The sequence below is a fragment of the Saccopteryx bilineata genome, chromosome 2, assembly GCF_036850765.1.
Source record: "Saccopteryx bilineata isolate mSacBil1 chromosome 2, mSacBil1_pri_phased_curated, whole genome shotgun sequence".
NCBI classification, from domain to species: Eukaryota; Metazoa; Chordata; class Mammalia; order Chiroptera; family Emballonuridae; genus Saccopteryx; species Saccopteryx bilineata.
The window spans coordinates 7,559,848-7,581,948 of record NC_089491.1 but is presented as its reverse complement, the minus strand read 5'-3'; the positions used below and the strand labels follow the sequence as shown (position 1 = coordinate 7,581,948).

At 47.0% G+C, this 22,101-nt stretch overlaps 1 protein-coding gene across 18 annotated transcripts in view; it reads left to right on the top strand.

Moving 5' to 3' along the window:
* The window catches only part of ODF2 (outer dense fiber of sperm tails 2), a 41,633-nt gene that overhangs the window by 1,753 nt on the left and 17,779 nt on the right, over window positions 1-22,101 (top strand). For 3 of the 18 annotated variants that reach the window (XM_066256045.1, XM_066256048.1, XM_066256047.1), the window contains 9 exons: window positions 1,084-1,174; window positions 2,037-2,153; window positions 2,432-2,557; window positions 10,497-10,637; window positions 13,233-13,274; window positions 16,972-17,142; window positions 18,803-18,963; window positions 19,596-19,725; window positions 20,289-20,420. In XM_066256045.1, coding sequence (XP_066112142.1) covers window positions 1,084-1,174; window positions 2,037-2,153; window positions 2,432-2,557; window positions 10,497-10,637; window positions 13,233-13,274; window positions 16,972-17,142; window positions 18,803-18,963; window positions 19,596-19,725; window positions 20,289-20,420 — 1,111 coding nt within the window. Of the gene's footprint in view, window positions 1-1,083; window positions 1,175-1,984; window positions 2,154-2,431; window positions 2,558-10,496; window positions 10,638-13,232; window positions 13,275-16,971; window positions 17,143-18,802; window positions 18,964-19,595; window positions 19,726-20,288; window positions 20,421-22,101 lie in introns of those variants that run through there. The other 15 variants (XM_066256063.1, XM_066256059.1, XM_066256064.1 and 12 more) reach the window with 11 other exon arrangements.

Below are 22,101 nucleotides of genomic sequence, written 5' to 3'. Positions count from 1 at the left end.
TGAAGTACAAGGCTCACATCCTTTTGAAAGGAGACCAGGTGTGAATAAATGACAATGTTGTAGGAGGTGGATGTGGCAGTTAGCAAGATGTTGATGGAATCTGAGTGGTTTGATGGGAAGTCCACTGAGGGGGAGAGATGACCCAAATCTACTGACTTCAAGTGAATAGAAATTGTTCTAAGTGAGGAGGGAAAAACCTGTCTACTCAGATTTGATATTCCTCGGCGAAATGATTAGTAGGGCTCAATAAATATTCTTTTTTATCAAGGTGTGATATAATATAGCCAAATACATAGGAAAAGGGTCAAGAATTTTTATATTGCATTATTTTTTCCCAGGTATTTGTTGGGAGGGATTAGTCATGTTTTGGGGCTGTCAGGAGGCAGTGGAATGAATCAAATGAACTTTTCAAGTCCCTTCCCATCCTGGAATTCTCGGATGTATGGCTGCCAAATTGTAGAGATGAAATGTTTGTTATATTTGCAGATCTGGTAATGGGGCTATTTATATATAAGCAAGATGAATTACACATGATATTTAAATACCCCCAAACCAAAAATAACCCTGCTTCTTAGGAGCTTAAAGAGTAGCAAGTCGGATATTTTGGGACATAGTAATGTTTCATTTTGTTAGTTGACTATTTGTTGATATTATTAATTTGAGTCATCGGGACTTTGTTCCTGAGCCTATTGCCCTGTCTTTTTATGTCGGTCCTTAACTGAGCATTTCTTTAGAGCCCCTCTGCTCCAGGAACTGTCCTGGGCACATTCACCCTTGACCAAACTAGTGTGTTGACTGTTGCTCATGTGGTGCCTTTTTGTCACCTGACAGGATGATAGCTGGGCTTTTCAGCAAAAGGTCACAATATGTGTGATGCAATGACAGGTTAAAAGTCCAGCCTTGTGAACACCCATTACCACTGTTTCCATCCCACTGCGGGGACACCATGCATGTCTGGTGCTCATGTAAAGGGAGCCGAGTGATTCCAGATGGGTTCTCCTGCTGTCAATTTATTATGCACCATATGTAGTATATAAATTCGTAATGTTCTGCTTATGATCTGGTTCTTGTGCCTGGGTGCAGGTTTCCATCGTGTGGAAAGAACGGCGTAACAAGTCTCACGCAGAAAAAGGTCTTGAGGACACCTTGTGTTGCACCCAGTGTGACTGTTACGGTAGGTGATATGCACCAGAGCAGCCCTGTGGCCTGCAGGCCTGCCAGAAACACTTCTGCATACTTCTTCCACAGCTGCCTCACCTGCTGGCACCCTTGGAGCCTGGCACTTCACTAGGTGCCTTTATGCATATCCTGCTGATTAGTTGGGTTTTGTGTTTGCTTGTGGTAAGGCTGCTGGGTATGAGGAGGTTGTCTTAATCCTTCCAGACAAATTCCAAAAGTATTTCGAATAGACTTAAATAATAATAATAAAGAAGAAGAAAATAAATTGGAGAGGGAATAAGAGCTGATAGTGAGTGAGGGCTATGTAGTTACAATTTTGCCTTTTATTTTTTTAGAATCTATTCAGCCTTCTCAGCTTGGCATTTCCTTCAGCTCTCTGTTTTCATTGTTTCTTACCTGCCTGCTGCCTGATCTATTTTGCACCCTAATCATTTTGTGTGTTTGCTGTGCTAATAATGCGCATGTCCAGTTTAGATTACGGTGTAGAAGGATTCACGTACTTCCCAGCTGTGCCACACTAGGGCTAAGGAAGAACTCTGCGTTCCAGCAGGCTGAGACAGAGGGCCAGCTCTGAGGACCCTGGGGCATGGGTTTGGGCTCTTTTGTAGAACCTGTGGGTCTTGCAGACCCTTCTCTCGGTTGGACCGAGGCCCCTTTTGGTGGTCTTCATCTGGAATCTTTGCAACAGCCTGCTGGATGGCACTGTCGCCTTGGTTCCTGCCTGCATGCCAGTAGTTAGTAGCTGTCCTGCTTGCTTGGTGGCTAGGCTTTCAGTGGCCTGCAAGCTCTTGTTTTTTATGCCCAGTTTACTCACCCACAGCTCAGCCTTTTTTGTGTTGTCCTCCTCGGCCTGTCAGAAGCGAACCATGAAGGACCGCCCCTCAACTCCTCCCTTACATGTTCATGTGGATGAGAACACCCCCGTCCACGTCCACATAAAAAAACTCCCGAAACCATCAGCGGCCAGCGGCCAGGTAGGAGCATGCCCGTGGGGCTAGGTTCAAGCCGTGGAGCAGGCTGACACCTCAGGTCAGATTTTTTGCTCTGCTAACTCCAAAGGTTTGAGAGATGAGCACACCTGCTCTAGGAGCTCAGTTGCCTGGTTAGAAAGCAGGCAGCACTGGTACCCAGAAATGGCAGCAGTAGCCTTAGTGAGAAAAGGCTTCCTAGTAGAGTTGGAGGTGGATGCCGCCAGAGTGGCACCATGGCCAGCTCTGTGGGGAAGTGACCCTGGGTTTGTCCCTTTCCACAGAAATCTCATAAGCGCGGAATGAAAGGGGACACCGTGAATGTGCGGCGGAGTGTCCGCATGAAAACCAAGGTACCTTGGATGCCCCCTGGAAAATCACCTGCCCGGCATATGGGATGCAAGTGGGAGGTAGGCTCACTCTTGTGCAGGCTTTTCTTCTCAGACGGGTCAGGGTCTATCTAGCCGGCCTCAAACTCAGTATGACTCGGGGTTGGCTGTAGCTGTTAGGGACATCCAGTAGGCCCCATTTGCTGAGAGCCTTGCAGAACCCTGAAAGTACACATGTCTTCTCAGTCCTCACAACACTGCTGTGGTAGGTCCTGCTCTCCTGATGTCCAGATAAGGAAACCGAGGCCTGGGGGGGGGGGGTGGAGGCTCACAGAGGAAGTAGCAGAGCTGGAGTTAGGACTCAGCAGGGGACCTCATTCTAGAAGCTTTCCCTTTTTTTTTTTTTTTTTTGTATTTTTCTGAAACCGGAAACGGGGAGAGACAGACAGACTCCCGCATGCACCCGACCGGGATCCACCCGGCATGCCCACCAGGGGCGACGCTCTGCCCACCAGGGGGCGATGCTCTGCCCCTCCGGAGCTCACTCTGTTGCGACCAGAGCCACTCTAGCGCCTGGGGCAGAGGCCAAGGAGCCATCCCCAGCGCCAGGGCCATCTTTGCTCCAATGGAACCTTGGCTGCGGGAGGGGAAGAGAGAGACAGAGAGGAAGGAGGGGGTGGGAGTGGAGAAGCAAATGGGCGCTTCTCCTGTGTGCCCTGGCCGGGAATCGAACCCGGGTCCCCCGCACGCCAGGCCGACGCTCTACCGCTGAGCCAACCGGCCAGGGCCGAAGCTTTCCTTTTTTTAATATATATTTTTCCTCATTGATCTGAGAGAAAGAGAAACCTCAATTTGTTCTTCCACTTACCTGTGTATTCATTGGTTGATCGATATATGCCCAGACCATGGACCGAACCTGCAACCTTGGTATATCGGGAGAGCACTCTAACCAACTGAGCTATTTGGCCAGGGCGAGGCTGAACTCTTGATCTCTCTAATTTGTATGTGAGGAGTCACGTGACTTTTTCCATGTAACTGTGATAGTGTCTGAAGCGCAACTAAATACCCATATATATACACATACACCAGAATGTACATATTCAGGAAAGCATCACCTCTTTTGAGGTAGTTGCCATAAGACCATGCACATAATTCATAGGTGTCATCCAAGCCACTTTTGGAACAATCTCCTGGGGCATAATTGCCTTCAGGTGTATTTGTCAAGATACCAAGAGAACTGTTGTCTTTTTTTAGCCACACTTCAACATGTTTTTCCTGTCCATCCCCTGCAGTAATTCATGTTGCCAGACTTGTGCCAGACTATGCTGGTGGGCACTGGGGTTACACCTGCTAAGTGGCAAATATGCCCACCTTCTGCTTACATTCTAGTCAATTGCAGTGAAAAAACTCAATGGTAAGACAAGGTCTTTTGGTCATGTTTTAGACAAAGATCTCATTGGGACAAATAAAAAACTTGAGACTACTTTAAGATGATGATACCTGGTCTGACTAGGAGGTGGCACAATGGATAGAGCATTAGCTTGGGATGCTGAGGACTCAGGTTCAGAACTCCCGGGGTCCCAGCTTGAGTGTGGGCTCATCAGGCTTGAGCACTGGGTTGCCAACTTCAGCACTGGATCATAGACATGACGCCATGGTCGCTGGCTTGAGCCCAAGGTTTCTGCCTTGAGACCAAGGTTGCTGACTTGAGCCAGGGGTCATTGACTGGGCTGCAGCCCTGTGGTCAAGGCACATATGAGAAAGCAATCAATGAACAACTAAAGTGCTGCCACTGTAAGTTGATGCTTCTTATCTCTCTTTATTTCTGTCTGTCCATCCCTGTCCCTGTCTCTCTCTCGCTCTTAAAAAAAAAATGATCATACCTGATCTATTTTGAGTCAGTCTTTTTCTAATAGCTTATTACTTACTTTTTTTTCTTTTTTATTCAGTGAGAGGTGGTGAGGCAGAGACAGACTCCCGCACATACCCCAACCACATGTGACAGATCCACCCAGCAAGCCCACTTGGGGCGATGCTCTGCCCATCTGGGGCATTGCTCTTGCTCAGCAATCGAGCTCTTAGTGCCTGAGGCAAAGGCCATGGAGGCATCCTCAGCATCCAGGGCCATTGCGCTCCAGTCGAGCCATGGCTGCAGGAGGGGAAGAGAGTGAGAAGTGGGAGGGTGAGGAATGGAGAAGCAGACAGGTGATTGTCCTGTGTGCCCTGACCGAGAATTGAACCCAGGATATCCACACATCGGGCTGATACTCTAACACTGAGCCAACTGGACAGGGCCAGCTTATTACTTCTAAAATTAGAAATAAATAAAAGTAATTACTCTGAAGTTTATAATCATACTTTTGATTTTGACTCCCTGATTTATCATTTTGTCCCTAAATGATTAAGGAAGGGAGTATGGGATGTTCAGGGGAATAAATGAAAAGTGTTCTGACCAGTATATATATATATAAAGTACAAGAAATACTGGAGTTCAAATGATGTCTTACATTTTTTACTATGGGACCCTCATTAAAAATCAGTGAAATATAAATTAAAAACAACTTTACATTAAAAACAAAAAGCTATCATTTATTGAGTGGAAAAACTTAAAAAGATTAACAAGTATGTTGTATTGGCAAGCATACAGGATATCAGTGAATCCTTTTAGACAGTTTTGAGAGGATCATGAAACCAGTTGAACCGTACTGGATGATAGATGTTCTTGGCAGCAGCTATCTAAGCATTGATTTGATATTTTTACACTTAGGAATTTATCCTTAAAACGTCACAGAAGAGTACAGGGGTCTGTGTATAAAGATGTTTGCTACATACAGCATTGTTTGTAAAAGATTAAAATTGGATGTAACCTAAATGTCAATTAGGAGGGAACTGGTTAAATTATGATACATCCATACAGTGGAATACCATGCAGAGTTTGAGGTAATACAGGGGGTCCTCGGGTTACAACAGTCTCAACATACGATGTTTCAAGTTTACTACGCTCCCATAAAAAATATAAAAAAATTGAGATGTGAGTGTTTCAGCTATTACTTCAGTGCAGTATATTTATGTCCTTTTCCTTTTTCTTTGGCTTAGTTGTGTTTTTATGTTCTAGATTATGATTTTACAACTGTGTCGTAACCCAGAGCCCCCTGTATTTATATATGATAATGAAGGACAGAGCCACACAGCATATAGAGTTTGGCTCAATTTGTGCAGAAGAGGGCATCTTTGCATCCCTATGACTGGGTTTGTTTGTACATGACATTTTCTGGTAGGCTATGCAACAAGTGTTAAACAGTGGTTACCCCTGGAGTGTGGGAGGCTTTAATGGTTTGTTTTTTTAAGTGAGAGAAGGGGAGATAGACTCCTGCATGTGCCCTGACTGGGATTCGTGGGATATACCCGGCAACTCCAGTCTGGGGCCAGATGCTCGAATCCCCATTGCCTGAGGCTGACCCTTGAAACAGTTGAGCCACTGTCTGTGAGAGGGGAAAAGAAAGAGAAGGGGGAGAGGGAGGGGAAGAGAAGGAGATGGTTGCTTCTCGTGTGTGCCCTCACCGGGTATCAAACCCAGGATATCTGCACATCAGGCCGACACTATCCACTGAGCAAACTGGCCAGGGCCAATGGTATTTTTTTTAAGGCCTTCTTTATAACAACCATACTATATTTTATAATTTAAAATGCTTTTTTAAAAAATGAAAAGACTTAGTAGTTTTGAAACATACAACAAAGTTGTGCAGCTTTGGAAATTGACTTTCTGTTGATACTGGTTGCTGGCAACTATGGTCTCTACTGCAAAGCTCAAATGTCCCTTCCAGTCCCAAGTCCACAGAATCCAGAGATGGAGGGGCCCAGAGAGGTGACTTGTCATCTTTCAAACTGTAGCTGTCTTTCATGCTACTTGGGCCTGCCGTTTTCCACTTTTCAGAGGCCCTGCGTGTTCCTGGGAGGCCCCAGCCTGGCCCTTTTCGTTATGGACAAGAGAGAAAAAACCCTAGGAGGAGAAAATTTGTGGTGGATTGGGACATGGACCCCAGAAGCTGCTGTGTGCGTGTGTGGGTTCTAGTTTGATGATTAAATGTTTGTTTATTGACTTTAGAGAGAGAGGAAAAGAGAGAGACCGAGACATTGATCTGTTCCTATATGTGCCCTGACCAGCAATGTGGAACAGGCAATGTCTGTGCTTCGGGATGATGCTTAATAGAGCTATCTGGCCAGGACTCTTAGTTTGATATTAAAAACCCCTTATGATAGATAAGATTGTTTTTGGGAGAAAGAAGGTCTAGGGTTTTTTTCTATTCTATTATGGAAAGGTGAAAATACAGAGAAATAGAAAATTACCTGTAATTCTACTCTAATTGGACTCCTATTAAATTTAAATTTTCTTGTTGTTGTTGAAAAGTGCAGGAAGGACACATCAGAAGTGTGTTGCTTGATGAATTTTTTTTAAACTATTTTTATTTATTCATTTTAGAGAGGAGAGGGAGAGACAGAGAGAGAGAAGGGGGGAGGAGCTGGAAGCATCAACTCCCATATGTGCCTTGACCAGGCAAGCCCAGGGTTTCAAACCGGTGACCTCAGCATTTCCAAGTCGACGCTTTATCCACTGCGCTACCACAGGTCAGGCGCTTGATGAATTAAAAAAAAAAATCTTTGTAACCATTTCCTGACCTGCTGTGGCGCAGTGGATAAAGTGTCGACCTGCAACGCTGAGGTTGCTGGTTAGAAACCCCAGGCTTGCCCAGTCAAGGCACTGAGAACTATAAGTTGATGTTTCCTGATCCTCCCCCATGCCTTTCTCTCTCTTCTTTCTCTAAAATCAGTAAATAAAGTATTAAAAAAAATCTGAGTAGCCATCACCCAGTTCAAGAATCATCACCAGCTTCCCCAGAATCTTCCCTCTGGTCCTGTTCCTGTCACTACCTCCCCCAGGGGTAATCACTGTTCCAAAACTAATATTTTAGTACTTTTTTTTTTTAGTACTTTTTATTATCCCTTTTTCCCATGCAGAGTTACTTTCTCTATTTAAATCTGTTTGTAATGCTAGTCCATATGTATTCCTATTATCTTTCTTTTAAATATTAAAAATTGTTTTTTCTTATAAAGCCAATGCATATAATCGCTTCTTAGCCTTTTGGCGAAGATCAAGTGTAAAACCAATGCATAGTCATTGTTGATAAATGAGAAAATCCAAATTAAAGAAGAAAGTAGCCTGACCAGGCAGTGGCGCAGTGGATAAAGCATCGGACTGGGATGTGGAGGACCCAGCTTTTTTTTTTTTTTTTTTTTTTGGTATTTTTCTGAAGCTCGAAATGGAGAGAGACAGTCAGACGGACTCCCGCATGCGCCCGACCGGGATCCACCCGGCACGCCCACCAGGGGCGATGCTCTGCCCCTCCTGGACGTCGCTCTGTCACGACCAGAGCCACTCCAGCGCCTGGGGCAGAGGCCAAGGAGCCATCCCCAGCGCCCGGGCCATTCCTGCTCCAATGGAGCCTCGGCTGCCGGAGGGGAAGAGAGAGACAGAGAGGAAGGAGGGGGGGTGGAGAAGCAAATGGGCGTTTCTCCTATGTGCCCTGGCTGGGAATCGAACCCGGGTCCCCTGCACACCAGGCCGACGCTCTACCGCTGAGCCAACTGGCCAGGGCAAGGAGGACCCAGCTTTGAGACCCCAAGGTCGCCAGCTTGAGCACGGGCTCATCTGGTTTGAGCTAAGCTCACCAGCTTGGACCCAAGGTTGCTGGCTCGAGCAAGGGGTTACTCTATCTGCTATATACAGCTCCATAGTCAAGGCACATATGAGAACGCTATCCATGAACAACTACAGTGCCACAACAAAAAACTGATGATTGATGCTTCTCATCTCTCTGCGTTCCTGTCTGTCTGTCTCTATCTATCCCTCTCTCTAACTCTCACTCTCTCTGTAAAAAAAAAAAAAAAGGAAGAAAGTAAAAAACACCTGTGATCCTACCACCCTGAGAAGACCTGTGTCACTTTCAAGTCTTCCTGATCTTTTCTTATGAGCAGACTTTTTTGATTTTAATAACAGTGGGATCATAGTTTAATTATTTCATAACACTTTTTTTATGTATGTGAGAGAGAGAAAAATAGAGACAAGAAGGGAGAGAGATGAGGAGCATCAACTTATAGTTGCAGCACTTTAGTTGTTCATCGATTGCTTCTCATACGTGCCTTGACCGGGGGGCTCAAGCTGAGCCAGTGAGCCCTTGTTCAAGACAGCAACCTTGGGCTCAAGCCAGTGACGTTTGACTTGAAACCAGCGACGTTTGGGCTCAAGCTAGCGACCTTGAGATCATTTTGATGATCCCACACTCAAGCTGAGGACCCTGAGCTCAAGCTGGATGAGTCAGCACTCAAGCCAGCGACTTCGGGGTTTAAAACCTAGGCTCTCAGTGTCCCAGGTCAATGTTCTACCCATTGTGCCGCCACCAGTCAGGCTACATCAGTTTTTTTAAAAATATATACTTTGACTATGTTTATATTACACATTATTATTTTTTTTTATTTCTTATTTTTTATTGATTTAAATTTATTGTGTTTACATAGATTCAAGTGTCCCACCGAATACATCCTCCCGCACCCCCGAATTCCACTCAACATCCTTCTTGCCCCCTCCCCCAACACCCTCCCCGTTTTCCTCCAGGATTTGCTCTTCTGCTCTCTATAATGCTGTTATGTATATATAATTTCACCAAGCTCTTTCCCTTCTCTGATCTCATCCTCTCATCCCCTTTCCCTCTGTCCGCTTTCCCACTGGTTCCTTTGATCCCTCCTCTGCCTCTATTCTGTTCTTCAGTTCACATTGTTCATTGGATTCCTCATATGAGTGAAGTCATATGTTATTTTTATTTCTTTTTTTTTTTAATTTTTATTTTTATTTTATTCATTTTAGAGAGGGGAGAGAGAGAGACAGAGAGAGAGAGGAGAGAGAGACAGAGGGGAGGAGCTGGAAGCATCAACTCCCATATGTGCCTTGACCAGGCAAGCCCAGGGTTTCGAACCCGTGACCTCAGCATTTCCAGGTTGACGCTTTATCCACTGCGCCAGCACAGGTCAGGCTATTTTTATTTCTTGCCTGGCTTATGTCACTTAACATAATAGTTTCCAGGTCCATCCATGTTGTTGCAAAAGGTAGTATTTCCTTCTTTTTCATGGCCCCATAGTATTCCACGTGTATATGTAGTACAGCTTTTTAATCCACTTGTCCACTGAAGGACACTTGGGCTGTATCCAGATCTTATTTTAAACAATGCTGCCATAAACATGGAGGTGCATTTCTTCTTTTGAATCAGTGATTTGGTGTTCTTAGGATATATTCCTAAAAGTGGGATGGCTGGGTCAAAAGGCAGTTCCATTTTTAATTTTTTGAGGAATTTCCATACTATTTTCCACAGTAGTTGCACCAGTCTGCATTCCCACCAGCAGTGCAGGAGGGTTCCCTTTTTCCACATCCTCACCAGCACTTACTATGTTTTGTTTTGTTAATGTGCCATTCTGATTGGTGTGAGGTGATATCTCATTGTGGTTTTAATTTGTATTTCTCTAATGATTAGTGATGTTGAAAATTTTTTCTTTTGCCTATTGGCCATCTGATGTCCTCTTTGAAGTGTCTATTCATTTCTTTTGCCCATTTTTGATTCGATTATTTTCCTTGATTTCTCTTATCAATGTTTTATAATTTTCTGAGTACAAGTCTTTAACTTCCTTGGTTAAATTTACAGCTAGGTACTTTCTTTGTTGTTGTTGCAGTAGTGAAGGGGATTGTTTTCTTAATTTCTCTTTCAGACAGTTCATTGTTATATAAAAATGCCACTGGTTTTTGAATATTAATTTAATTTTATATCCTGCCACCTTGCTGAATTCATTTATTAGGTCCAGTAGTTTTTTTACTGACATTTTAGGGTTTTCTATGTACAGTATCATATCATCAGCAAATAATGATAGTTTTACTTCTTTTTTTTGTTTTTTAATATTTTTTATTTATTCATTTTAGAGAGGAGAGAGAGTGAGAGAGCAGAGGGGAGGAGCAGGAAGCACCAACTCCCACACGCGCCTTGACCAGGCAAGCCCAGGGCTTCAAACTGGCGACCCCAGTGTTTCCAGGTCGATGCTCCATCCACTGCGCCACCGCTTGGTCAGGCTAGTTTTACTTCTTTTTCAATTTGGATGCATTTCTAAAATCTTAAATCTACATTCCTCTTTACTAGATCCCCCCCCCCCCCCCCCCCCGTTCTGTTTACAACAGAACCATTAACATGTCTTACATCATTGGTTTGGTTGTAATAAATTCCTTGAGGGGTTTTTTTTTGTTTTTTTTAGTACAGGAAGCTTTTTATTTCTCCTTCTATTTTAAACAATAGCCTTGCTGGATAAAGAAGTCTTGGTTGTAGGATCTTGTTCTGCATTAATTTGAATATTTCTTGCCATTCCCTTCTCGCCTGAAGTGTTTTTTTTTGTTTGTTTGTTTTTGTATTTTTTTTGTATTTTTTTTTTCTGAAGCTGGAAATGGGGAGAGACAGTCAGACAGACTCCCTCATGCGCCCGATCGGGATCCACCCGGCACACCCACCAGGGGCGACGCTCTGCCCACCAGGGGGCGATGCTCTGCCCCTCCGGGGCGTCTCTCTGCCGAGACCAGAGCCACTCTAGCGCCTGGGGCAGCGGCCAAGGAGCCATCCTCAGCGCCCGGGCCATCTTTGCTCCAATGGAGCCTTGGCTGCGGGAGGGGAAGAGAGAGACAGAGAGGAAGGAGGGGGGGATGGAGAAGCAAATGGGCGCTTCTCCTATGTGCCCTGGCCGGGAATCGAACCCGGGTCCCCCGCACACCAGGCCGACGCTCTACCGCTGAGCCAACCGGCCAGGGCCTCGCCTCAAGTGTTTTTGTTGAGAAGTCGGATGTCATCCTTTTGGGGTCTCCTTTGTAGGTGATTGACTGCTTTTGTCTTGCAGCTTTTAGTATTCTTTCTTTATTTCTTAGCTTTGGTTTTTTAATTATGATGTGTCTTCGTTTAGGTTTATTTGGGTTCCTTTTTAATGGGATTCTCTGTGCTTCTTGAACTTGTGTGACTTTTTCCTGCATCAATTCCGGGACATTTTCAGCTATGATTTCTTCAATCAGGTTCTCTATCCCTTGTTCTTTCTCTTCTCCTTCAGAAACCCCTATGATGCAGATGTTGTTTCTCTTCCTATTGTAACAGAACTCTTTGAGTTTTCTCAGACATTTTGATCCTCTTTTTCTTTTGCTGTTCTGCTTCCGTGCTTTTGCTTATCTTGTCCTCTAAATTGTTGATTCGATCCTCTTTTTCATCCCACCTGCTTTTCATTCCTTGTAGTGTAGTCTTCATTTCTGCCATTGTGTTTATCATTTCTGTCTGATCCTTTTTGATGCCAGATAGCTCATTGTTTAGGTGCTCATGTTGTCTATCTATGGTTGCTCTAAGATCCTTGATCATCCTCACAATCATTATTCTAAACTCTGCATCCAGCATCTTAGTTATTTCCATTTCATTCAATTCTTTTTCTGGGGATTCCTCTAGTTGATTCATTTGAATTGCACTTCCCTGTCTTCCCATTTTGTCTCGATATAGACTGCTCCTTCGAATATGTTGTTTGTGTAGCTGAGTATAGGGTTGGTGTTGTCTGACTCCAGCTTTCAGTTGTGTAATTTCTAAATCTTCCTGGGATGGTTTCAGCTGTTTGTAATCCGCTGTGGGCTACTTGTCTGCTGCTACTGCTCTTTTTGCTGTTTGTGACATTTTCTATGCCTTAGCTGGGTCAGGTGTGAGGAGCCTTTCCTTAAGATACCACTCTAACTATGGTTGTTAGGTCTTGAGCTGATGCTCTGTATCTGGCCGCTGGATGTACCGGCCCTGGAACTCACAGGCCGGAAACTGGCGAAGACCAGTGGGAGTCACCGCTTTTGACTGGCCCTCAGCAACCTTCTTGGAGCTACAGGCGATCCAGAATCATCTCCTCCTCATCCGACACCCGATCCTCCAAGTCGGCCATCTTGGGCTGCTCTGGCCCAGCCCCTACACATTATTATTATTATTATTTTTTTTTTAATTTTTTTTTCTTTTCATTTTTCTGAAGCTGGAAATAGGGAGAGACAGTCAGACAGACTCCTGCATGCGCCCGACCGGGATCCACCTGGCACGCCCACCAGGGGCGAAGCTCTGCCCACCAGGGGGCGATGCTCTGCCCATCCTGGGCGTCGCCATGTTGCGACCAGAGCCACTCTAGCGCCTGGGGCAGAGGCCACAGAGCCATCCCCAGCGCCCGGGCCATCTTTGCTCCTGTGGAGCCTTGGCTGCGGGAGGGGACGAGAGAGAGAGAGAGGAAAGCGCGGCGGAGGGGTGGAGAAGCAAATGGGTGCTTCTCCTGTGTGCCCTGGCCGGGAATCGAACCCGGGTCCTCCGCACGCTAGGCCGACGCTCTACCGCTGAGCCAACCGGCCAGGGCCCTACACATTATTTTTTAAGGCAGTATTCCATCATGTGTACATTTGTACTGTTATGTATTTAACCAATATTGTCTTGTCACATACATTTATTATATCCTTGCCTAAATTTAAATATTTATTCACATTCTTGATAAATCCCCAGACATAGATTGCTTAAGAATTATCACCAGACCAAGGGCACATGCAATTTTAAATTGTGCCCTGTGAGTCCTGCTTGTTTGATGTAGCAGTTGTACCCTATTGAACGTTTCCTTTTATTCCTGGTAGCTCTCCTCTTTCCCTGGAAATGGACTCAGTTGGTCAGCCAAGGTGAGTGTAAGAGGAGCAAAGATCTGTACAAATAATAAGAAATAGCAACTGCTTTATGCATCAAAATACATTTGTAGAATGAGTGAAGTTCACTTTATCGAAAAAATGCCTGGTCTGTGGTGGCGCAGTGGATAAAGCGTCGACCTAGAACACTGAGGTTGCTGGTTCAAAACCCTGGGATTGCCCTGGCTGGTTGGCTCAGCGGTAGAGTGTCGGCCTAGCGTGCGGAGGACCTGGGTTCGATTCCCGGCCAGGGCACATAGGAGAAGCGCACATTTGCTTCTCCACCCCTCTGCCGCGCCTTCCTCTCTGTCTCTCTCTTCTCCTCCCGCAGCCAAGGCTCCATTGGAGCAAAGATGGCCCGGGCGCTTGGGATGGCTCTGTGGCCTCTGCCCCAGGCACTAGAGTGGCTCTGGTCGCAACATGGCGGCGCCCAGGGTGGGCAGAGCATCGCCCCCTGGTGGGCAGAGCGTCGCCCCTGGTGGGCGTGCCGGGTGAATCCTGGTCGGGTGCATGCGGGAGTCTGTCTGACTGTCTCTCCCCGTTTCCAGCTTCAGAAAAAGGAAAAAACAAACAAACAAAAAACAAACCCTGGGCTTGCCTGGTCAAGGCACATATGGGAGTTCATGATTCCTGCTCCTCCCTCCCTTGACGCTTCCTGCTCCTTATCCCTTTCTCTCTCTCTCTCTCTCTCTCTCCTCATTAAAATAAAATAAAATAAAAATACATGGAGCCCTGTCTAGATAGTTCAAATGGTAAGAGCATCATCCCGAAGCGCAGAGGTTGTTGGTTGTTAGTTCAGTCTCTGGTTAGGGCACATACAGGAACAGATTGGTGTTTCTGTCTCTCTCTCTCTCCCTTCTCCTGCTAGAATCAATTAAAACAAATAAACCCTGCCCTGGCCGGTTGGCTCAGCGGTAGAGTGTCGGCCTGGCGTGTGGGGGACCCGGGTTCGATTCCTGGCCAGGGCACATAGGAGAAGCGCCCATTTGCTTTTCCACGCCCCCCTTCTTCTCTGTCTCTCTCTTCCCCTCCTGCAGTGGAGGCTCCATTGGAGCAAAGATGGCCCAGGCACTGGGGATGGCTCCTTGGCCTCTGCCCCAGGCGCTAGAGTGGCTCTGGTCGCGGCAGAGCGACGCCCCGGAGGGGCAGAGTATCGCCCCCTGGTGGGCAGAGCGTCGCCCCTGGTGGGCGTGCCGGGCGGATCCCGATCAGGTGCATGCAGGAGTCTGTCTGACTGTTTCTCCCCGTTTCCAGCTTCAGAAAATTACAAAAAAAAAAAAAAAGCCAATAAACCCCCACCCCAAAAAGAAACATGGAGATCCTAGACACCCAGATTATAATATTCTTTCTGAAGTCTTAAAAGCAAACCATTCATTATACAGCTTTGTATAAACTTTTCTGAGGAGCACATGCATTAAAAAAAATTTTTTATGCTGATATAGTTAAAAATTTTCCAGATATCCAGCCCTGGCTGGTTGGCTTAGTGGTAGAACGTCAGCCTGGCATGCAGGAGTCCAGGGTTCGATTCCCGGCCAGGGCACACAGGAGAAGCACCCATCTGCTTTTCCACCTCTCCCCCTCTCCTTCCTCTCTGTCTCTCTCTTCCCCTCCTGCAGCCAAGGCTCCATTGGAGCAAAGTTGGCCCAGGCGCTGAGGATGGCTTCGTGGCCTCTGCCTCAGGCGCTAGAATGGCTCTGGTTGTGACAGAGCAACGCCCCAGATGGGTAGAGCATCGCCCTCTGGTGGGCGTGCTGGGTGGATCCTGGTCGGGTGCATGAGGGAGTCTGTCTGACTGCCTCCCCATTTCCAACTTCAGAAAAATACCCAAAAAAAAGAAAAAAAAAGAAAATTCTTACCTTTCCAAAAAAAAAAGAAAAATTTCCAGATATCATGCCATATTCATTGAGCATGCATTTCTAATAACATTTTTCTACATAATCAAAATAACAATAATTACTCTCAAAAAAACTTTATTAAATTTTCTTAAGTTATTGATTTTAGCGAAGGGAGAAAGAGAGAAATGTTGATTTGTTATTCTACTTATTTATGCATTCATTGTTTCTTGTATGTGCCCTGACTAGGGATTGATGCCACAACATTGGCATATTGGATGACACTCTATCCAACTGAGCTATCTGAGCAGGGCAAAACTTTATTTTTTAATATCATATAATAACTGGTGTATTTCTTCACTTGTCCTTAAAATACCTTTTATGGGAGATTTGTAACTTTCACAACTATCTACTACTAGGCATTCATATTCATTTAAAAGACTTGATATGTTTCACTTCTGCCGTACCTATATGAAAACATCTCTTGCTCCAAACTCTTGCCAGCTTTAGAAATCACTGTTTTTGGCCTGACCTGGCGGTTGCGCAGTGGATAAAGCATCAGACTGGGATGCAGAGGACCAAAGTTTGAGACCCCAAAGTCGCCAGCTTGAGCACGAGCTCATCTGGTTTGAGCAAAGCTCACCAGCTTGAACCCAAGGTCGTTGGCTCGAGCAAGGGGTTACTCGGTCTGCTGAAGCCCCACGGTCAAGGCACATATGAGAAAGCAATCAGTGAACAACTAAAGTGTCGCAACGAAAAACTGATGATTGATGCTTCTCATCTCTCTCTTCCTGTCTGTCCCTGTCTCTGAAAAAAAGAGAGAAATTACTGTTTTTGCCATTTTATTATATATATATTTTTTAAAGTAATTTTTTTTAATTTATTTTTTTATTTTTTTTATTTTTCTGAAGCTGGAAACGGGGAGAGACAGTCAGACAGACTCCCGCATGCGCCCGACCGGGGTCCACCCGGCACACCCACCAGGGGCAATGCTCTGCCCCTCCGGGGCGTCGCTCTGTCACGACCAGAGCCACTCCAGCGCCTGGGCAGAGGCCAAGGAGCCATCCCCAGCGCCCGGGCCATCCCTGCTCCAATGGAGCCTTGGCTGCCGGAGGGGAAGAGAGAGACAGAGAGGAAGGAGGGGGTGGGGGCGGAGAAGCAAATGGGCACTTCCCCCATGTGACCTGGCCGGGAATCGAACCCGGGTCCCCCGCATGCCAGGCCGACGCTCTACCGCTGAGCCAACCGGCCAGGGCCTTATTATATTATTATTATTTTTTTTTATTTTTTTGTATTTTTTCTGAAGCTGGAAACGGGGAGAGACAGTCAGACAGACTCCCGCATGCGCCTGACCGGGATCCACCCGGCACGCCCACCAGGGGCAACGCTCTGCCCACCAGGGGGCGATGCTCTGCCCCTCCGGGGCGTCGCTCTGCCGCGACCAGAGCCACTCTAGCGCCTGGGGCAGAGGCCATCCCCAGCGCCCAGGCCATCTTTGCTCCAATGGAGTCTTGGCTGCGAGAGGGGAAGAGAGAGACAGAGAGGAAGGAGGGGGGGGTGGAGAAGCAAATGGGCGCTTCTCCTATGTGCCCTGGCCGGGAATCGAACCCGGGTCCCCTGCACGCCAGGCTGATGCTCTACCGCTGAGCCAACCGGCCAGGGCCCCTTATTATATTTTTTATTAAACAAGGGTAGATCACATTTCATCAAGAAGGTACAGAATGCTCTTCCTCCTGGGGTCCCTGTGGTTGGCCCTTTAGTGGTTTTGGTTCTTCCTGCCTTTAGCGGACAACCAGGTATGGGGAAGCTGATGGTTGCAGTTTTACCTTATGAGTTCATGTGTTCTCCCTCTTCTACATCAGAATCCACCTCATTGCCTGGAGGTCACGCCACCATCTTCAGAAAAGCTTGTCTCAGTAATGCGGTTAAGTGATCTCTCTACAGAAGATGACGACTCCGGTCACTGTAAAATGAATCAGTATGATAAGAAAATTGACAGTCTAATGAACGCGGTTGGTTGTCTTAAATCTGAGGTGAGGGATTTTGGGGTTTGGGACAGCTAGTGCCCTGAGTATATGTGGGACTGCCCAGGTGCTTTCCTGGTGGGCACTTGTGGCTGCCTCTCTGCAGACCTCCCACCTTTCTCAGCTTCCCAGGACTTTGGATGCCCTTGGAGAGAGAGGTAGCGCCGACAACCTGAGATTCCTATTCATTGAGCACTGAGTCCGGGCCTAGCCCTGACCTTGCCTGGTACTCTGTATGAATAGCCTGTTTTAATTTTTTACACTGCTGAATGAACCTGGTGATATTATTGTCTCCATTTTGTAAATGAAGTGACTGGGATACTGGGGCCTCTGCTTTCCACTTTATGTAAAAGATTAAAAAAAAAAAAAAACCCCAAAGAGGTGAAGGAAGTTTGTCTCAGTTGCTGGGCTGTGTCTTTGGGTGAGATATGGCAATGGAATTGGAAAGAACCTGGGAGACCACGACCCTCAGCAAGGAACTTGGTGTTGCTGGCATGAAATCCAGGGGGTTTTTTTTGGTTTATTTGTTTTTTGTATTTTTTCTGAAGTTGGAAATGGGGAGGCAGTCAGACTCCCACATGTGCCCAACCGGGATCCACCCAGCATGCCCACCAGGAGGCGATGCTCTGCCCATCTGGGGCGTCACTCTGTTGCAACCAGAGCCATTCTAGCGCCTTAGGCAGAGGCCACAGAGTCATCCCCAGTGCCCGGGCCAACTTTCCTCCAATGGAGCCTTGGCTACGGGAGGGGAAGAGAGAGACAGAGAGGAAGGAGAAGGGGAGGGGTGGAGAAGCAGATGAGGGCTTCTTCTATGTGCCCTGGCCGGGAATTGAACCTGGAACTCCTGTGCGCCAGGCCGACGCTCTACCATTGAGCCAACCGGCTAGGGCGAAATCCAGGTTTTGACTGCTAGTGTGGCCTGTGTTCTTCTATTTTTTTCAGTAGTGGGGGCAGACAGATAGGAAGGGAGAGAGATGAGAAGCATCAACTCGTGGTTGTGGCACTTGAGTTGTTCATTGATTGCTTTCTCATACGTGCCTTGACTGGGGGCCCCCAGGTGAGCCTATGACCCCTTACTCAAGCGAGCGATCTTGGGCTTCAAGCCAGAGTCCTTTGGGTTCATGCTAGTGACAATGGGGTTATGTCTGTGTTCCCACACTCAGCTGGCAACCCCGTGCTCAAGCCTGCAACCCCGGGGTTTTGAACATGGGTCCTAAGCGTCCCAGGTTGCTGCTCTATCCACTTTGCCCCTACCTGGCCAGGCTGGACTGTGTCATTACTCCTCACCCTGCACTCTGGACCTGTGGGCCCACTTGGAGAACCTGGGCTGGTGGTCTGGCCACAGCTCCACCTTGTTCTGTAGCCTGCAGTACAGAGGCCTTTCTGTCACATCTCTCCTCCAGCTGATCCATGGCTTGTATCCTGTCTCTGTCCCCAACCAGCAGGCCACTCAAGCTCTCTTTACTTTGTTTCCTCAGTAATGAGGAAATGAGAGGAATAATATCTGCCCAGAGTCTTTGTGACAATTAACATTGCACCCCAAAGCACTAAAGTACCCATGTAGCTCTCACTCGGCGGTGTCCTTAATCTGACCCAAAGCAATGGGCCTAGCAACATATGGAGAGGAGGGGGCACCTCTCAGTGGCCCTGCCTGTGTGCCCCTACACAGGTCAAGATGCAGAAGGGTGAGCGCCAGATGGCCAAAAGGTTCCTGGAAGAACGGAAGGAGGAGCTGGAGGAGGTGGCCCACGAGCTGGCTGAGACCGAGCACGAAAACACGGTGCTGAGGCACAACATCGAGCGCATCAAGGAGGAGAAGGACTTGACCATGTAAGCCGCCTTGGTTCATTCGCTCCTTACCTGAGTCAGCGCGAGGGAGAGGGACGCCCCACCTGTGGGGGATGAGGTCAGGGAAGCTTTTCTGGAAAAGACATGTAAGGGGAGTCCTGTAGACGGTTAAGAGTTAGGCAGGAGGATACTGGGGAATATTTTGTGTGAAGGCCCCAAGATGAGAGCAGGCCATAGTGAAGACAGGCTGGGCAGAGGGAAAGTCTTAGCAATCACTTTGAAGAGTTTGCCTGAGGGCAGCTGGGAGCAATGGAAGGGTTTTCAAAGCAGGAAGTGGTGCGACCAGAATTGGCTCCAGTTTGGAGAGTGGATGGGGGGGCTGAAAATCTGAAGAAGGTTAGGAGGCCAGGGAAGTGGCCAGAGCCAGAGGCGACACTGGTGACTGAGACACAAGCAAGGCTACAGGTTGCATAAATGTGACCTGGTTTGGAAGTCCTACTGTGGTGCGAGGTGTCTTTTTAGAAAGCCACTCGAGTCAGAGCGCTGGCCCTCTCCCCTCCCCCACCGTTCCCTGACCAGGATGAGCTTCACAGGGCATTGTGAGGCGAGCCTCAGAGCTCCAGGTGGGATAGGGCCTGAGAGGGCTCACCGGGCCTTATTCTCTCTGGCCCCAGGCTTCAGAAGAAACATCTCCAGCAGGAGAAGGAGTGCCTCATGTCCAAGCTGGTAGAGGCTGAAATGGATGGGGCTGCTGCCGCCAAGCAAGTCATGGCCTTGAAAGACACCATTGGAAAGCTAAAGACGGTGGGTGACAGGCAGACCAGCCTGGCTCTGGGACTGGGCCCAGAACCGGGGCAGCCACGGCCGGGTGGGAGCTTTATGCAGTCATCAGGCTGACTTTATGACATCTCTAGGCAGGGGAGGGCTCCTTGAACTCCTGAGGCCCACCCCCCACACTCACATCCGGGCCCTGACCCTCAAGGATGACCTCTGACCAGGGTTTCTGAGGAGACCTCATCATGGGTTTCCTGGGATCACTCTACCACTTAATTCTTGCAAGTACAGTATCAGCCACCAGGTGGTGTCATCCTGCGCTTCCTCCAAGAAGCCTGTCCTGATGGCACTTGCCCACACTGAACTCTCCAGCCCTTTTCGCCACTTGTCACTGTTAGCAGGCTCAGACCTGCCCATCCTTCCGGGTCTACCACCTCCGGGAAGCTGCCCTCACCACTCTGGCCCCATACACAGCCCAGTTCTTCTTGCCTGAGCTCCGTAGCACTAGCACCTCTTAAGTACCCCATGTGCCTGCCCCTGCCAGCTCCTCCCTTCCCTCCCCATACCACGTAGGACTGTTTGCTGTCTTCCAGGAGAAACAAATGACGTGCACGGACATCAACACCCTGACGAGGCAGAAGGAACTTCTCCTGCAGAAGCTGAGCACATTTGAGGAGACCAACCGCACCCTCCGAGACCTGCTGAGGGACCAGCACTCCAAAGAGGTGAGCTCCTGGCTCTGGCCTGGGAGCGCTTGACTCAGCTCGCCCTGTCTGGCACCCCATGCCTGTCCTCTCTGAACCTCAGTCTCTTCCTCCATAAAAAGAGAATACTATAGGTGCCTGACCTGAGAGGGCCATAGAAGAATTTGACAAGATTAGTCACATAAAGCGCTGGCATCTTGTAGACATGGAAGCTGGACCTGGCAACACAGGAAGTGGGAGTTAGAAGGGCAGCGGGGAGCCAGGGAGGGTTCAGCCTGTGTCGGGGCTCGTACAGCAGACGGAGAGGACTGACCTGAGTTGCTGACGTAGAAGAAAAACCAGTGGCTGGTGGACACAAATTGTGTCCTTCATTTTTGGTATCACTTCATTTTTTTTAAAAGATGGTCTCTGAAATATATTTTATGTTGGCAAATGATTCTGAAAAGACCGGCAGTATAAATACCCATCTTACTGTTTGGTTCAAATCGAAGGAATACTAAGAGTCTCAAAATTTCTGTGCTGATGAAATGATAATAGCTTTTTCAGTTTAGTGTCTTTTTTGTCCTAACATTGTCAACTTCTCTTCTTATTTATTTTTTTAAACTTTATTAATTTTAGAGAGAGAGACAGAAACATCTATCTGTTTCCATATGTGCTCTGACTGGGAATCGAACCCGCAACCTTTGCATACCAGGGCAACACTCTAACCAACTGAGCTGTCGGACCAAGGCTTCTTGTTTTTATTTTGAAAAATTAGTATTTAAAATGAATACTATAACATGGTGCACCCAGCATCCAGCTTTCCAAACAAACCTCGTCCATGCACTCAAGTCCCTCTAGTGCAGGGGTCTCAAACTCAACGCAGCATGTGGACCGCAGAGCAAGATCACAGCCGTTCAGCGGGCCGCACTAGGTCTACAAAAGGCAACTGTTACGCAACACTTTTCTCACTGCAGTTGAAAACAAAAAAAAATCAGTACAACAAGCACAATTGTACATGCAGTTTTTACTCAGTGTCACAAAACGACCAGAAACTGTAGTTCGCATCACAACTGCTGTTAACTAATATCTAGCTAGGATGCTAGAGAAATGAAAAATACAAATAGGCCCCTAGGCTTACTTAATTTTATCCAAAATATTTTGAACTTTGTGGATTAGTCTGCGGGCTGCACAAAATTGTTCGGCAGGCCGCATGCGGCCCGCGGGCCTTGAGTTTGAGACCCCTGCTCTAGTGTCTCCTTTGGCCATGACCCCTCAGCTCCCTCCCCTCAGAGGAGACCTTTATCTCAAATCTGATGGTTTCATCACTTATGTATGTATATCCCCAATCAATGTCTAGTATTGTTGAGCATGTCTTCAAACCTGACATAAGTGGTATTTATTTCACATATACTCTATTGAGTTTGTACTCAATATTTTTACGAGATTCATCTTTTTTTTCCTTGTGGCCTAAAGTAATTACTTTTCACTAATATATCCCATTTTAGGACAATACCACAATTTAAGTATCCATTCTTCTGTTGATGGAGACCTATTTTCAGCTATTTGCCGTTATAAGTAGTGTTATTTTGAGTATAGGTGTATGTATTTTCTCATGTGTAAGATACTGCCGTGTATAAGATGTATCTTAATTTTGGGGCCCAAAATTTGGAAAAAAAAATTACATAAAGTTATTGAACTCAAGTTTTATTCATCATAAAAT